Source organism: Parus major, chromosome 6 (genome assembly GCF_001522545.3).
Source record: "Parus major isolate Abel chromosome 6, Parus_major1.1, whole genome shotgun sequence".
Taxonomy (NCBI): Eukaryota; Metazoa; Chordata; class Aves; order Passeriformes; family Paridae; genus Parus; species Parus major.
Window position 1 is genome coordinate 2,921,420 of NC_031775.1, and position 16,365 is coordinate 2,937,784.

Below are 16,365 nucleotides of genomic sequence, written 5' to 3' on the forward strand. Positions count from 1 at the left end.
CTTCCTTTCCTTCCTTTCCTTCCTTTCCTTCCTTTCCTTCCTTTCCTTCCTTTCCTTCCTTTCCTTCCTTTCCTTCCTTTCCTTCCTTTCTTTTCTTTCTTTCTTTCCTTTCTTTCTTTCTTTCTTTTCTTTCTTTTCTTCTTTTTTTTCTTATCATGATTTGGCTTTGCCCCTGCTCAAGGTTAATTTTCCTTTTCCTTCCCAATTTCTGAGTTTTCCTTCCCACTAAGGGAAGCTGGAAGGCAGGGCTTCACCCTTTGAAATGACACAGGGCCATGGCAATGAGCAGCTGTGTCCAGCATTTCTCTTCAGGGAATATTTGACAACTCGATTTCAGCATCCCTGGACTCCTCACAGGAAAACACATTAAAACCACCTTCCTGCCCCAAACCTAAGCACATCTCCAGGGAATAAAAGGGGTGACAGGCATTTTTGGTTATTTCCACCCAGATTACAAGGTTCCCTGGCTTTTAAGGGCCTGTGAGGACAGAGAGGGATTTCTTTCACTGCTGTAGGACAGGATGGAGCAGTGGATGCTGAGGATCTCTAGATCCACCTTGAAGGGCATCCAAGCCAAGGCTGCCTCATCCCACCCTCAGAGACGCCTGGAAAACTTTTCTGCCTTAGGAGATCAGCCCTGCTCCCAGAAATTGCTCAGGAGAGCAAACAAACCCGGGGTGAAACCAAGCCCTTGGGATGAATCCAAAGGGAAGCACGTGGCCAGGCTGGGGCACTCAGGGGGTGTTTCCTTCCCAGGCTCATCCCTGGGATTCCCCTGGAGCCTGTGGCTTCTCCTGTGATTCATGGGTGACAACTGGAGCCCGACACTGCCCGGCTGCCATTCCCTTCAGGATGTGCTGTTGTATCCATAACATTCCTTGTTACCCAGGCTGGAGCTAAATATTCCCTGTGGGCTATTCCAGCCTCTGGATTTTTGGAAGGCTGAGCTGTTTGGGGATGGGAGGGGAAGTTCAGGGCCAGCCAAGCCACCCTTCCCAGAAATACCCATCCTGAGCCTCCAAGCATTTGTTAATGGAGCCACTGATATTCATGGCTGATAAATGAAATCCTGCTTCATTCCCACTCTTTATCCTTCAGCAGGGAAGCAGAACAAGGATGTTTTACCTGTGCATCTCCTCTTCCTATATCCTGCAGTATTCCTCACCTTTTACAACAACAAACATCCCTGAATTATATTTAATATCCCATGGACACCCTGCTCTAGGAAGGGACTTTCCAAGTCACAAAGTCCAACCATTTGCTATTGCTAGAAAATAATTGATTTATCAAAATTTGTTTCTGCTTTTTCCCCTCTTGTCCTCTTACCCATCCACAGGGATTTCAAGTTTTCCTATAGTTTCTATCCTAAAATTATTCAACTTGTTTATTGCTTGTAACTTGTTTATTCCATTTCTTGGACCAGCTGGGATATTTTTTTTTTCCTGAGTGCAAAGGGCAGAAATTTGAATATTTCAGTAGATTTATTCAGTTTTGGGCTGGTGGATGAAAGATGGGTTTAAAATAATCTTGGAGCAAGGACACAACCTCTGGGATATTAGAATGGGAAAGACAAAATTCCTGAAGAACTTGGTTGTTTTCTTAATTCATTGTGTTTGTTAAAAAGTCTTTGAAGAATAATTGAGTTTGTTTATTAAAATGAATTAAAACAGGCAAAAGGAGAAGGAGAGGCCAAGTGGCACTAAATAAAATTGACTTTTAGATAAACTAAAACTCAAACAAGACAAAATGTTCTGGGCTGGATCAGGAACCAAACAAGTGCAAATATTTAGAGAAATAAAGAAATAAAGAAGTTTTTCAAATATTGTGTCATTTAAACCTAAGTCTGAAATAATGCCCCTTCATGTATCTAAACTTTGTGCTTCCATGATAGCTGATAAATAATATTTGATTTTTTTTATCTGTGTATTTTAGGCCAGATTTAATGCCCATAAAAATTTCAGCAGGGCTGCTGTAATTAGGGAAAGGATTTCAGTAGTATTTAAATTACCAAACAATTAAAAACCATTTAATTAAAATTCCATTTTGGATTCTTGAAGTCTTCTGTAAACTTTAATATAGATTAAATGTGTATTAAGAGAAATGATATTTTGTCCAAGTGGCAAGAAATAAGTGGGAGGATTTTTTGTTAAAACAATCAATTTTAGCATTATTTAATGGTCAGTTATAACTGGCCATTGGTTTTATATCAATAGAAATGGATGTCTTCCAAAGGAATAAAATCCTGCAGTGTTTTCCCGCTGATCTATCCCACAGCTCCATCAAAATCATAACTGGGGTTAGCAGGGAAGAGCTGGTATGTGCAAAACCCACCTGGTTTCACTTCCTTTGTGTGGCAGCAGATTTTTTTAACCCCTGGAATTTTTACCTCCTGAATTTTTAACTCCTGGAAACTCCAGGAATGCGGGAATTGCACCAGGAGTCACCCTCAGCATTCCTTCCTGTTGCAGAACTTGTTAAAATTATTATCCAAACAGCTGCCAAGAAACCTTCCCTGTATCCACACCCTGCAGGAAGCCTGGATGGATAAAGCCACAAGTGGAATAGGAAGTACAAAAGCAGCTGAACAGTGAAATCAAGTAAAAAGAAGAATCTCTGTGGTTTTTCACCATAGTTATTTAATATTATTAAGCACATCTGTAAATCTAATTAATGTAATATCATTAGAAAATCCTGTGGAGCACAGAGCATGGATTTTAGAGTACAGTTCAGAACTTGAGGATGGGTTCACAAAGCCTGGCCTATCCCTTGAGGCAGTTTTTCCTCCACATTCCTTCCTGGGAGGAAGAGGAAGAGCATTTCAGCTTCTTTAAACTCTGTCAAACCAGCAAATTTAATGCTTTTATAATGGATTTATTTGTGATTTTCTGCTTGCCACCCTCAGGCTCTACAGGACATTCAAAGACAGCAAGTACCTGTACATGCTGATGGAGGCCTGCCTGGGGGGAGAGCTCTGGACAATTCTCAGGGACAGGTGAGCTGGGACTTGTCCTGCAGACAGGGATGTCTGAAATATCAGAATTCCAGCTGGAATGGTTGGAAGGACCTCAAAGCCCATCCAGTGCCACCCCTGCCATGGGCAGGGACACCTTCCACTATCCCAGGCTGCTCCAAGCCCAACCTGGCCTTGGACACTTCCAGGGATCCAGGGGCAGCCACAGCTTCTCTGGGCACCCTGTGCCAGGGCCTGCCCACCCTCCCAGGGAACAATTCCTTCCCAATATCCCATCTGACCCTGCCCTCTGGCACTGGGAAGCCATTCCCCCTTGTCCTGTCTCTCCATCCCTTGTCCCCAGTCCCTCTCCAGCTCTCCTGGAGCCCCTTTAGGCACTGGAAGGGGCTCTGAGGTGTCCCTGGATCCTTCTCTTCTCCAGGTGAGCACCCCCAGCTCTCCCAGCCTGGCTCCAGAGCAGAGAAGCTCCAGCCCTTGGAGCATCTCCATGGCCTCCTCTGGACTCACTCCAGCAGCTCCAGGTCCTTTCAATGTCACAGTTTTTAAATCACAATTTCCCATCTCAGAGCATTTCCCACCTGTGTGTTTGCAGCCCTCCTTCTGTGAGTGTGAATATCAACTTTCAGCTCTGCCACACAGACACTGATAAATAATATCCATAAATATTTCCTGGTGTTTATGGCCCAGCCAGGGCTGAGAGCAATGAGCAGCAGGAAATCAAAAGCTGTGCAGGGTCTGTTGGCCCATATAACACCAGGGCTGCTGATTCAAGTGAGAATCAAAATCCACACCCTGCCAGGAGCACTCTTCCATCAGGATGCAGCAGTGACATGGAAAAAATATTAGTTAGGAAAGCATGAGATGCCCAAAACCCCACAGTCCCTGCCTTGGGAGGGTTGACCTTGGAGTGTTTTGGGTTTCTGGGTGCACATGGGATGTGCCCACGGAGCAGGAGATGATGGAGGGAATTGTAACTCTGCAATAGCCTCATCACTGGAACAGAATTCCATTAAATTTTGAAAGATTGATCAGAAAGCCAAGATTAAATTGTCTTTTAATTCCCCAAGTTCTTCCTTTTCCCAGCAGCCTTTTTCTCACTGAAACAGGAACTGGAGCAAAGTTAGAAGGTGCTGGGTGGGATATTTCCTGATCTTTTCTCAGAGCCTGATAATTCCATCTCTGATTGTCTGGGATTTAAACTGAGGTTCTGCTGCCATCTAGCTTAGGCACCCTCCTGGTCTCAGCCAACCCCCAGCACCCAGGGGGATGTGGTTTCTTTGGAAAACTGTGGAAACAAGGATCCAAAGGTGCAATTTGGAATTTGCATTAACTCTTCAAGTCCCAGCAGCTGTGATTTTTCTACCCTTTGTCTGAGTTAGGAACATTAATACAGAACTTATCTGCATTCCTCAAAGGAGTTTTAACACTCAAAAACTAAAGTTGTAATTAGAAAAAAATAACGTTTTGCTTACAAGACAAGGATTTCAAAGTTTTATTTCTAATTATAGAATAAACTTTTAAATAGTTTCAGACATTGGAGGCAAAGAGGCATCTTCAAAAATGGAAATTGAATTAGATTGAGATATAAAGGTGAACTTAGCAACAGAAACATTCCAGGTGTTAAAAAGTGATTTTACTGCAGTGATAAAAGTTTCAACAGCAGAATGAATTCCATGAGGAAGGAAACCACTTTCCAAGGATTCATCTAATGGCTTTATGCCTTTTTCCCTCCCTCCTTCCCACAGGGGTTCATTCGAGGATTCCACGACCAGGTTTTACACGGCGTGTGTGGTGGAAGCCTTTGCCTACTTGCATTCCAAAGGGATCATTTATAGGGACCTCAAGCCAGAGAACCTCATTCTGGATCACCGAGGTTACGCCAAGCTGGTGAGTGCCAAAAAAATTCCCCCCAGCTCCCACAAAGGTTTGGCCAGAGAGGAGCAAAGTCCCCCCAGGGGGCCCATCAGGGGATGCTGAGAGGAGATCAGGGTGAGGTGTTGTCGTCACCACTGGGATGTTTTCCTGCCTTCCAGCGGGGCTCAGGGCATGGCTGAGCTGGGAAATGCTGATTCTGGCTCAGCATTCTGATCCACACTCCTGGAATGCTGAGAAAAGAGCATCAGGAGAAGGCCACCTGGCTGTCTTGGGCGAAGAATGACCTGTTTGCCCCAGAACTCAGGAGAGGCACCCTGCTTTTCAGGGTACCCAAATGGCCTGGTGAGAGAAGAAATTGTTCCCTTGGTGGGAGGTGCTGCAGGATGTGGGCCCTTGGGAAGCCACCAGTGAAGGACAGGAGCCCTAAAAGGAGCTGGTCCAGAAGGGGCTGATGGCCCCTGGGAGTCATGGGGGGCCAAGGGCTCTGTGTCTTTCTCTGGGGGCTCTTTGGGGTGGGAGCAGCTGGGGACAGTAACTCAGCCCATCGTCACAGCCTGTTGGCAGCCTCCACGTGTCACCTGCTGAGTGATGTTGGGGTTTTCCCTCTGCAGCATTTCCCTGAGGCTGGGGCTCCTCTGAGGTGTCAGGTGGTAGAAGAAGATGAGGTGCAGGACTGTCCTTCTCCCACCCCAGGAGGATGTGGGGCTCTGCTGGTCCCTCCCCAGCTCCCCAGGCGTGTCCCTGAGCATGAGTGTCCCAGGTCCTCTGTGGGCTGTGACCATGTGGGTTCCTGACCACCCCCAGGGGACTCCACTTCCCAGGAAAATCTGATTTTCCACGCTTGCCACTGCTGTAGGGCCACAGGGAGGCTGGTGAGCCCAGCAAATCCCAACAGCCAAACTGGGACGACACTTGGACTGCTTCACTCCTTGTGGTGGGAGAGAAAACCAAACTTGGAAGCAGGTGCCTAAATCACAGAATTCTGGAAAGGGTGGGAAAGGACCTTAAAACCCATCCCATTTCACCCCTGCCATGGGCAGGCACACCTTCCACTATCCCAGGGTGCTCCAAGCCCCAAAGTCCAACCTGGCCTTGGACACTTCCAGGGATCCAGGGGCAGCCACAGCTGCTCTGGGCACCCTGTGCCAGGGCCTGCCCACCCTGCCAGGGAACAATTCCTTCCCAATATCCCATCTGACCCTGCCCTCTCACAGCTTAAAACCATACCCATGTTAATTTGAATTTGAAAGAAAAAAAGCAAAATAAATCAACTGAGCTGTGGGTGATAGAAAGTTTCAACCCCCAAGAAACCCTTGGTGCTGGTTATGATTCCCTCATGGGAATTTTCCCAAGGAAAACTCAGCAAAAAGGTCACTGTGGTTCCCTGGTCCTGGAACGACCCTGGGTGCTTTAATTAGGAGAAAAATTCCCATGAGGAATCCTCCTTTCTGCCTTGCTTCACTTCAAGAGGAGCAGAGCCCACGGCTGACATTCCTTCTGATGCCCTGCCCTGACGCTCTCCTGCCCCTTCCCCCAGGTCGATTTTGGCTTTGCAAAGAAAATAGGATTTGGAAAGAAAACATGGACTTTTTGTGGCACCCCGGAGTACGTAGCCCCCGAGATCATCCTGAACAAAGGTCACGACATTTCGGCAGACTACTGGTCCCTGGGAATCCTGATGTATGAGCTCCTGACTGGCAGGTATGGGCATCGAAATTCATCCAAGATTTCTGCCCTTGTCACCCTGAGGAGGCCAGGGCAGGGCTGGGCCAGGGAGCTCCATGGTGGCTTTTCCACTGAAATCATCTTTTTTTTTGGCTCTGAGTGGGCTGATCATGATGGGAAAAGAGCAAGAGTTTGGCTCTGAATGGTCTGGAAATGATGGGAAAAGGGTGAGGGTTTGCACCCAGCTGGGGAGGTTGGGTCCTGAATGGGCTGAACATGGTGGGGAAAGAGGAAGGGTTTGGCCCTGAATGGTCTGGAAATGATGGGAGAAGGGGAAGAGTTTGCACTCAGCTGGGGAGGTTCCTCACTGCTGGGAAGGAGGAGGTGGTTTGGGCACCATCCATCCCTTCCCATATTTAATTTGGGATTTCACTGCTGCTCTTGGCAGGGGTGGTTTCCTGGAGCTTGCTCACCTCTTCCCCCAGCACTCAGCCCCAGGAGCTGGGGAAGGATCCATCCCCTCCACCAGCCCATCCTTCAGGGCTGCGCACACACAACTCCCCATCCATGGAAAGCCAATTAATCCCCACTGGAATCAGGTCCCATCACACAAAGATAAACCAGGGAATGCTGCTCAGAGCCTCCTGCCTCAGGCTGTTTCCACACAGCTTCCATGGGAAGAAGAGGTTTAGCACGGAAAACTTCCTGGTATTTCCCTGCAGCCAACATCCCTGAATTCCAGAGCTCCTTGAGAAATGGTTAGGATCATGGGGAGCAAAGCATTCCTGGTTGACATCTACCTTTTCTCGTCTGGGTTCATTTTATCAGACTTTAATGCTGTTTTAAAGAGAAATTTTTATGAATGATGAGTTTTTAATCTTTTCTCCTTCCCTGTGCCCTCTGAAGTCCCCCTTTCTCAGGCCCAGACCCCATGAAGACCTATAACATCATATTAAGGGGAATAGACATGATCGAATTTCCAAAGAAGATTGCCAAAAATGCTGCTAATTTAATTAAAAAACTATGCAGGTAAGTGGATGAAAGAATAAAACAAAAAGCCTTAATGTTATTTGCAAAGAAATGAGCTGGGCAGAGGGATTTAGGATTTGTTATTCCTTTTACAGGGACAATCCATCAGAAAGATTAGGGAACTTGAAAAATGGAGTGAAAGATATCCAAAAGCACAAGTAAGTGTCTTCTCCAGCAGCCATCAGCTCCAACCCTCAGAAAGAGGCATTTCAAACACCTCAGTTTTCTCCTGAAAGCCACTTCCTATCCATAATGTAAATTCATCCCCCCATTTTGATCCCATGGGAGTGGTTACGTCATGTCTTAGGAGTTTGTTGGGATAAGAACAGGTGAGAGACCCATCCCAGGAACAATTTCTCTCCTCCATCTGTACTGGATCTCCCCTTCTCCCATCCCCAAAGCAGCAGGAATGGATTGCATGGATGGTTTTGTGGGAAGGCTCAGGGATCATCCACCCACCTTGGGTAAACCTGAGGAAAACCACAAGTGGGACATCACTGAGCATGAAGTTGGGAGTTAACCCAATTCCATGGGGAAAAAAGGGCCTCCTGTGGGAGGGATCCAGCCTGTGGAAGGGAAGGAGCAGCTTCCAGGACACCTGCAGCAAGGAATGGTTCCCATTTGAATATTCCACTTCTGTGGCATCACCACAGGGTTGCTGCACACTCTTCTTCCTTGGTCCCCAAAAAAGATGAAGGAAAAATTCCAAAGGGATTTGAAGGCAAAGCCTGTGGGAGATGAAACCTGTTGTTTTAGCAATTTTCTTTTCTTCTTGTGCTACATCTGTCTAACTGTTGGATTCTTCCCTCCCTTCAGATGGTTCGAAGGCTTTAATTGGGAAGGATTACGGAAAGGGACACTGACACCTCCCATAATCCCAAGTGTAAGTTTTTCTATCATTTTCTCCTCCATGGCCAATTCCTCAGGGATGCTGTGAGCTTTGGGCAGTGGTATGTTGGGTTAAGTGGGAATAATGTGCTTTTTTTTTCTTCTGGAGATGCTTGAAAAAGTCACTCCAGGCACATTCCCAGCTAAGCTTGCTCTCCAGGCAGGCTCTTCCCTGGGAAGGCAGTTTGAGGAGGGCACAGCCATGGAGAAACCCCCTTTGTAGCAGGGAATCAAGGCAGGATCACTCACTCCAGCAAATTTTCCTCTCTCTCACCTGCTCCACTTGTTTCTGCATCTCCTTTTCCCATTTCTGTGGAGAGCTGCCACTTCCACCCCTTCTCTCAGCTGTGTCCTCTTGCCTTCTCCTTCATTCTCATTTCCTTTGGAAAGGCAAGTGGGATTTGGATGCTATCTTCCTTTCCTTTCACATTAACCTTCCCTTCTGTGCTGTCTTTTGTGCCTGTGCCCCTCTTTCCCCTGCATCCATGTCCTACATGAAAAGCGCTGTTGATGTTTAACCGGGAGCAGGCTCGGAGGGACAGCTCCACTCATTTTCCTTTGGAGCAAAGCCCTTCCTTTGATGTCTTTGTGAGCTCTCTGCCCTCAAAGCCCCGCTGCAAAGGGAAGCCAAACAGGATTAGCTGACAGAAATTACCTCAGCCCCTTCTGTCCTGCAGCCTCCCCTCCTTGTCCCAGCTTAATCCCTGGGGATCACTGGGAGAATGCCATGAATGGGGGTTCAGTTGCACCCATTGCTCCGTCCTGCAGCTCCTGCAGCAGGCCCAGCTCCAGGGCTGAATCTGCCACCCCAAAGTCTGCTTAGGGAAAGAGCAGGAGGGTTTCCCATCCCCCTCTTTTGCCCTGTGGGATGCAGGAGCTCCTGGAGTCAGTGGGAGAAAGCAGAACTTAGCAAATCTCTCCCATAGCAATTCAGAAATGTTTTCATGTTTCAAAAGCTGGGTTTGGTTGGGGTTTTTTTTCTCCTAAGCTCAAGCTACCATCTTGGGATGGTTTGGGTTGGAAGGGACCTTTAAGCTCATCCAGTTCCATCACCTTCTGTGGGCAGGGACATCTTCTACTATCCCAGGTTTCTCCAAGCCCTGTCCAACCTGGCCTTGGCCTATTTCTAATGCCTATTCATCCATCCAGAGGACCACTTTTCAAGTCAGGCAATAAATTCAAGTTTCCTCCTCCACATCCAGCTGCAACTCCTGCTTTAGGGATGCAGGATGTCCATGGAGCCTGAAAAAAAACCAAAACAACAAAACAAAATAACTGGTTTTGGTGGATTTTTAGTTTAGCAGGAGCATCTCCAACACTGCTCTTACCCCATATAGCAAGGCTGACTGGAATAGACAGGAGCATCCTTCCCTCTTCCAGGACAGCTCCAGGCTGGCAGGAGATATAGCAAGGCTGACTGGAATAGACAGGAGCATCCTTCCCTCTTCCAGGACAGCTCCAGGCTGGCCCTAATCCTGGTTCAACCCAGCTCAAACTTTCCCTGAGCTCTTGGGAGTAACAGCTCCTCCAGACCTGCTCCTGAGATCCTCTCCAAACCCACGAACTGTGAATTTTGTCAACCCCAGAGCTGTAAATCCTGCTCCACCTTGTTTCCCACAAGTTTTTTTGGCAAAGTCTCAACTGCCACTCTGGAAAGGGACCCAAAATACAGCTCTGGGGGCAGGCATCCATTTTTCCTTCAATCCACCTCTCCTTGTTAGCTGGGAAAGAGCCAGCAGGAACAAACATAGAGATTAGTTCTTTTTCCTTTGAAGAAAAAGGCTTTTCCCTGTTCTTTAACTCTCATTTCTTACGTGGCACTGCCAGTGAGGCAATCAAAGAGCTCTTACTCCATGGGATTTTTGGAAAGATCCCAATTTACAACCTGCTGCTATGACACTGCTGAGCCTCAATATCACAGCTGGAATCTGATTTTACCTCTCCTTAAAAGCTCAGGACTCTTCCAATGATGAGCTGAGGAAGCAAAGGGTGAAGGAGCCCCAATGAAGTCAACAGATCCAGATAATCCTAAAGAAATGAAAACCACTAAGATTTTGTAGGGTGGGTTTATTTTTCCAGAATGAGTTGGGTATTCCATGATCCCGATTTCCCCCAATACGTGTTCAGCAGCAGGAAAATGCTGATTGGGCAGCACATTAAATGCAGAGCTGGTGTTGGAAAACTCCTGTCTTTTCCCAAGGCTTGCAGCAACATCCAACATCAAGTGGGAATCTTAGGAAGGTTTACAAGGCCAAGTGGGACCCCTGAGATCAATCCAGGCCCAATACTGGAAAAAAAATATTGTTCCCTGGGAGGCCCTGGCACAGGGTGTCCAGAGAAGCTGTGGCTACCCTGGATCCCTGGAAGTGTCCAAGGCCAGGCTGGACAGGGCTTGGAGCAGCCTGGGATAGTGGAAGGTGTGGCAGGGTGGGACTGGATGGGCTTTAAGGTCCCTTCCCACCCAATCCATTCCAGAATTCTAGGATTTAATGACTGTCATTTGGCCCCTGGCTCAGGTTCTTCCCAAATGAAATGACTGAAAACTGCAGCAAGTGTTTTCCTGCTCTGGGTAAAGCTTAAAGTATTAAATTTCTAGTAAGACTCTCATTGTTTTGGGCTGGAGAGTTGCTGGTTTCCTCTTATATTGTTTATTTGGGTTTGATTGTCTTGATTTTGCCAAGTCCTCACTGTAAGAAAGCTTCCCTCACTGTCACAAAGCAGAAAGAGCTCAAATTCTATAGCCAGGGTAGATTTCAATTGTCATGAATTCTAAAAAAGAAATGGGCTTGGCCTTCATCCTGGGAAGATGGGTTTCTCTGGAGGGATCCTGAGGCTGAGCAATGTCAGGAAACATAAAGGCAGCAGGGCTCAGCTCAGCATCCTGGAGCCAGGGATGGGAAATCCTGGGCTCGAGGAGGAGGCCTTTTCCAAGTCTGCTGTGATAACCTTGTGGCAACAGGTAGGAAAACTCAGGAGAGTAGGGGAGCTGGGGGAAATCCCCCAGCAAAAAGCTGTGGATGCGGCCCTTCCCTGGCTTGCTGGGGATTCTCTGGGATGCCCATGGCTGTGGGCTGAAGAGGAAATGTCAGCACTAGGATGAACATCCCCTTCTTGTGGCTTTTCCCCCCACAGGTCGCGTCTCCCACGGACACAAGCAACTTCGACAGCTTCCCAGAGGACAGTGACGAGCCACCCCCTGACGACAACTCAGGATGGGACATAGATTTTTAATGTTATTTCTCTTACCTGCTTCTGCCTTGCTGAGGACAGCTTTTCCTGGGACATGGCTGCCAGCGGAACGGGAAGACCGGAATTGGGGAGGATTCGTGCTCGGGGTCACCATGATGCCTTGATTGATGCTGCTCCAGTAACTCCAGTGGCATTAGGACCTCTTGCTTAGTGACAATAGTGCTCTCCATGTTTTCTGTTGGAACGTGACCTGGCGTGGGCACGGTGGTCCTGACACAGAGCCTTTCTCCGGCACAGAACTCCTCTTCTGTCGCCACAGAGATCCTGGCACACTCTTGATTAGCAGAGTGAGAGATCCGTAGAGTAAGAGGCACTTAATTCCAGCTGCTTTTTCCGTAGGATCAGTAGTAATTTAAGAAGTGCTGCAGCTACTCCAGTGCAGGATTTGGGCTATTCCCACCCTCTGAGCTCCGCAGGGCAGCGCCGGAGCCCAGGAGGAGCACAGGCAAAGCACTCCCGTCAAAGCAGTGGGGAATGTGTCCTTTTCCTTTCCTAGCAGTGTTCCCCACGAGACTGAATGTTCCATTTCCTCTTTGTTTTGGAAACATTTTGGCTCAGCCTGGTCAAACAAAAGCACAACTGCTGCAGATGCTGTCAAGGCAGAGTTGGGTCGCTTCCCTCACGTGGAAGCACCACCTTTGGGCTTCAGTTCTCCTTTCCCTTGGTACCAATACGTGCATGGAAAGAGAAAAATCATGGAATGAATCCATTGTACCTCTATTGATCCATCGTACATCTATTGATCCATTGTACATCTATTGATCCATTGTACATCTATTGATCCATTTCACATCTATTGATCCATTTCACATCTATTGATCCATTTCACATCTATTGATCCATTTCACAGTGCTCCAGTCACCGTCCTGAACAAAGCAACAGCAGCCCACCCGTCAGATTTGGTATAAAATTAAGGATAACTTTGACCTTTTTAGGCCCAAAGGGAAAAATATGAGACTTGTGATGTCCTTTTGAGGTGCTACATCCAATTCTCACCTGGGAAGAAACCTGTCCCTGAACCATCCTGTCAGAATATGTAGCAGAGGCTCTGTTCTCCCTTTTGATGATTATTCCATGTCTCCATGTCTGCATCTCTTCTGTGTTTAAAGAATCTCATTAAAACAGAAATCCCGGGCCAGTCTGTTGGCTCTGACGGACCATTGCCAATAATCCTGATGCCTCTCCAGGCTAAGGAGCTCCACAGGAAAGTCAGTGGAATTCAATGGGAAATGGATATTGGAAGATCCCTCTGAGGTCTCCAGCGTGCCAGGTCCATGTGATTGTGTTTATCACAGGCATAGCCAAATCCATATGGAAAAAAGAACTGGGAAAAACAGTATTATCAGGATATGCTTTTCCCTCACTTCTACTGCTTTTCCTTTGCTTTAATTCCCTCCTCTGGTTTATAGGATGCAGCAGAGGGATCCGGGGTGTCCATTTGTCCCATATACACAGGACTGAAAGTGTATCCCATTATCCAACAGGAAACATCAGCTTTTGGTCTCTCTGTGAGACCTTGCCACAAAAAGACACAGAATCATGGAATGATGGGATGGTTTGGTTTGCAAGGGACCTTAAATGTCCTCTTATTCCAGCCCCTGCCATGGGTGAGCAGGTGCTGCCTCCTTCGACCTCAGCTGCCAAGAGCTGAGGAAAGATCAAGTCTTGCTGACAAGGACTTTTCCCACATATTACATGGAAAAGGCCTGTTTGAGCAGTAAAAAATTCCTTCCCTGATGCTAAGTCCCAACTCTTTTGCATGTTTTTCATTAAAGGATTTAATCAAAAGGGTATTTTGACAGCGTGGGCCACGTCTGCTGTTTAAAATGAGCTGGGTCGTGTGACACCTTTGAAACCAGTCTGGTTCTGGAATTCCCTCTGTTTTCCAAAGGGTGAGGCCACACCTCTGGCACAGAACTTCTGCTGTTCTTTAACCATTAAAACTTCGTTTGCCTTCGAAATCACAGGGAAAAGGCAGCACCTGCTGACTTTTCCACCTTTCTCCAAGGGATGGACAGCACTGAGAGCCAAAGCTGAACACGAGGGCTAAAACATTCACCAGGCATCTTAACAGGCCTAACAGGCAAATGCTCCCCTCACATCCCCCTGGATCTTCATTCCATGGGGACAGCTTTCTGTAGGAGTTTGTCCCAGGATGGTGACACCTGACGCAACTGGCACACAAGGAGGATAAAGCACCGCAAGGATTTGGGGATCAACCTGAAAATGTGACAGGAAGGAGTGTCTAGAATGGGCTGAGGAGTTTGGTTTCTTTCTCCTGTCCCTTTTTTCCTTGTGCCAAGCATGGGAATTGACACCTGCAGCGTGCACTGTGCTGAATCTGAGTTTATTTTGATATCAAACACCTCACTCGACTTCCACGGCCTCTCCTGAGCATTAACACTTTGCATATGTATATGATAAGCCTTCAGTTATAATAATATATTTAAGTTGCTTTATATATATCTCTATATATCCACAACAAGGGATTGCCTCTGTGTTTCCACCTCTGTCCTTATTTCTTTGTCTCCTTTCCTGATCTATGGGACGACAGTGTTTTTAGGGAAGGGGGAATCAGCTCCCGTGTTTCCAGAGGGGGCTTTGATCGGTGTTGTAGCTTCTCCTGGAGCTGCATTGCCCACAGCAAACTCTTCTTCAACAGCAGGACCACGAGCAGATATTTCTGTAAATAGGTATTTTCGTGTCGATGTTTTGTGGGTCACACAGAACTTTCTGTTCTTTTTCAGTTCCATGGCATTATTCCTTCATTTCCTGATTTGTAATGTAATGTTTTTAGGTCGAGGTAGACTTGAATTAATGTCATATTTGTCAGTATGATTAAACTTTCTGTCAGCTGTCCCGTTCACCCACCTGTCCCATAGTTCTAGAACGTCACTGGCTATCTGGCATTGTTGCAAGTGCCTTAAATCCATGGCATCTTATTAAAAAAAAAAAGACAAATTTGGTGTTATGCTGCATGACAAAGACAAACACACCTCAAACTGTCGTCCTTTCTTAGCTTGCTGCGTTTTACAGTTCTTTCTGCTACCGATTTCTAAGCCTTTATTATCTGATCTCTATGAATTACAGAAATGATGACGTCGTTCTCTGATTTCTGTTCAATGTACCAGAGCTGTGTATCTGTTAATGAGATACAGAGTCATTTCTGTGAAATGTATAAATGTGATGTGCGGGTCAAATTAATCTCTGACATCCTAGCAGTCCGTAGACAGGTATTCCTGTTTTGCTAAGCTCTGCAGATCCCACCCATCTGTGCTGTCCCACACAGCCCCCCTTGGGAATCTCCCACCTGGGAAAAATCCACCCCCACCGGCGTTTTCCCGACCTGAAACCCCGGTGCAAAGACAAGGCTCATTTGCACCGCTCAACAAAACAGGATCTGTGCTTTACCCTGCCCCGTTCCCTGCATCCACGGGGATGAGCCCTGGAAGCTCCTCCGCGGCTCCCCGGCCCTGACACCGAGACTTGGGCGCTTTTAGGGCTTTCTCAGAAAAAGGGGGAATTCCCGTTTGGAGTTGCCTCTCCCCCCGAGTACCAATTTACGCTGGTTTTACCCCAGCCCTTTGTTTTATACTCTGATTTTTCTCTCCTTCCATGGCAGAGGTTTTGTTTGTCGGGCAGATGTCGGTCACGCTCCGGCTATCGGCCGCTTGCACTCTTTGGATGTTGACTGAGGAACTTTGGGTTTTGTTTTTTTTCATAAACTTCCATGGCTTTTGTTTCGCTCTGTACTCCCCCTGCAGCTGTAATTGCCGAGTGCCTGTTGTATACTTTATAGAGTTGAAATAAAAATAATTACTTTTGAATGGCTGTCAGTGGGTTTCTTCCAGAGCAGGAGCTGAGTTTGGGAGAGATCTTCTGGATGGTGGTGAAATGTGGGGTTACAGGGGTTCTGCTCCCAGAACTGGTTGCCCAGAGAAGCCCCTGGATCCCTGGAAGTGTCCAAGGCCAGGCTGGATGGGACTTGGAGCAGCCTGGGATAGTGGAAGGTGTCCCTGCCCATGGCAGGAGTGACACTGGATGGGCTTTAAGGTCCTTTCCAACCCAACATCATCCTGTGATTTAATGATGACACACAGGTGAGCAAAAGCTGGGAGAAAGGAGCAACAAAACATCCTCTGAGGAGGGAGATAAATGTGGTAACAGCCCGAGGAGGAGCCAGGAATCATCACCAGTCATTCTGCGGGATGCAGCAATCGCAGGTCGAAGTTAATAATGCAATAAAAACCCCGGGGTGACGTGGCCCTCGCCTGAAACTGCCGGGGGAACGCCGAGATTTCGGGGCGAGGCATGGCGCTCGCTATTCCAGGCTAAAAATAGGGAAGGCAGGAGGGGTGGCCGGGCTGTGCTGGGGATGTCGCCCGGCCGTGACTCAGCCGCTGCTGACGGCACCTGCCCGCCGTGCTCCCGAAACCTTCCCAGGCAATTATTAGCCCGGCTTGAGCCATTCAGGGCTGGAACAGCTGATAGTGGATACCGGGACAGCGATACCGGGACGGGGGCGGACCTTAATTGCAGGAATTGCAGCGTCCGAATCCCCACGGGGGATTCTGCTGTTCCGGCTCTTCGTATTCTCATTTAAACCAAGCTGAGAAAAGAAATAAACGGGAGCACGGGGCCGCCGCCGGGAAAAGCCGGGTTAATTAACGGGGCTTAATTAAGCGGAG

General features: G+C 47.6%; 1 protein-coding gene across 2 annotated transcripts in view; it reads left to right on the forward strand.

Annotated features, from left to right (window-relative positions):
- Positions 1 to 15,504, forward strand: part of PRKG1 (protein kinase cGMP-dependent 1) — a 369,556-nt gene extending 354,052 nt beyond the window's left edge. For both annotated transcript variants that reach the window (XM_015633750.3, XM_015633749.1), the window contains exons 12-18: positions 2,903 to 2,992; positions 4,717 to 4,858; positions 6,384 to 6,547; positions 7,418 to 7,540; positions 7,636 to 7,698; positions 8,357 to 8,423; positions 11,561 to 15,504. In XM_015633750.3, coding sequence (XP_015489236.1) covers positions 2,903 to 2,992; positions 4,717 to 4,858; positions 6,384 to 6,547; positions 7,418 to 7,540; positions 7,636 to 7,698; positions 8,357 to 8,423; positions 11,561 to 11,659 — 748 coding nt within the window. In that variant the 3' untranslated portion in view covers positions 11,660 to 15,504. The remainder of the gene's footprint in view (positions 1 to 2,902; positions 2,993 to 4,716; positions 4,859 to 6,383; positions 6,548 to 7,417; positions 7,541 to 7,635; positions 7,699 to 8,356; positions 8,424 to 11,560) is intronic.
- The last annotated feature ends 861 nt before the right edge of the window (positions 15,505 to 16,365 follow it).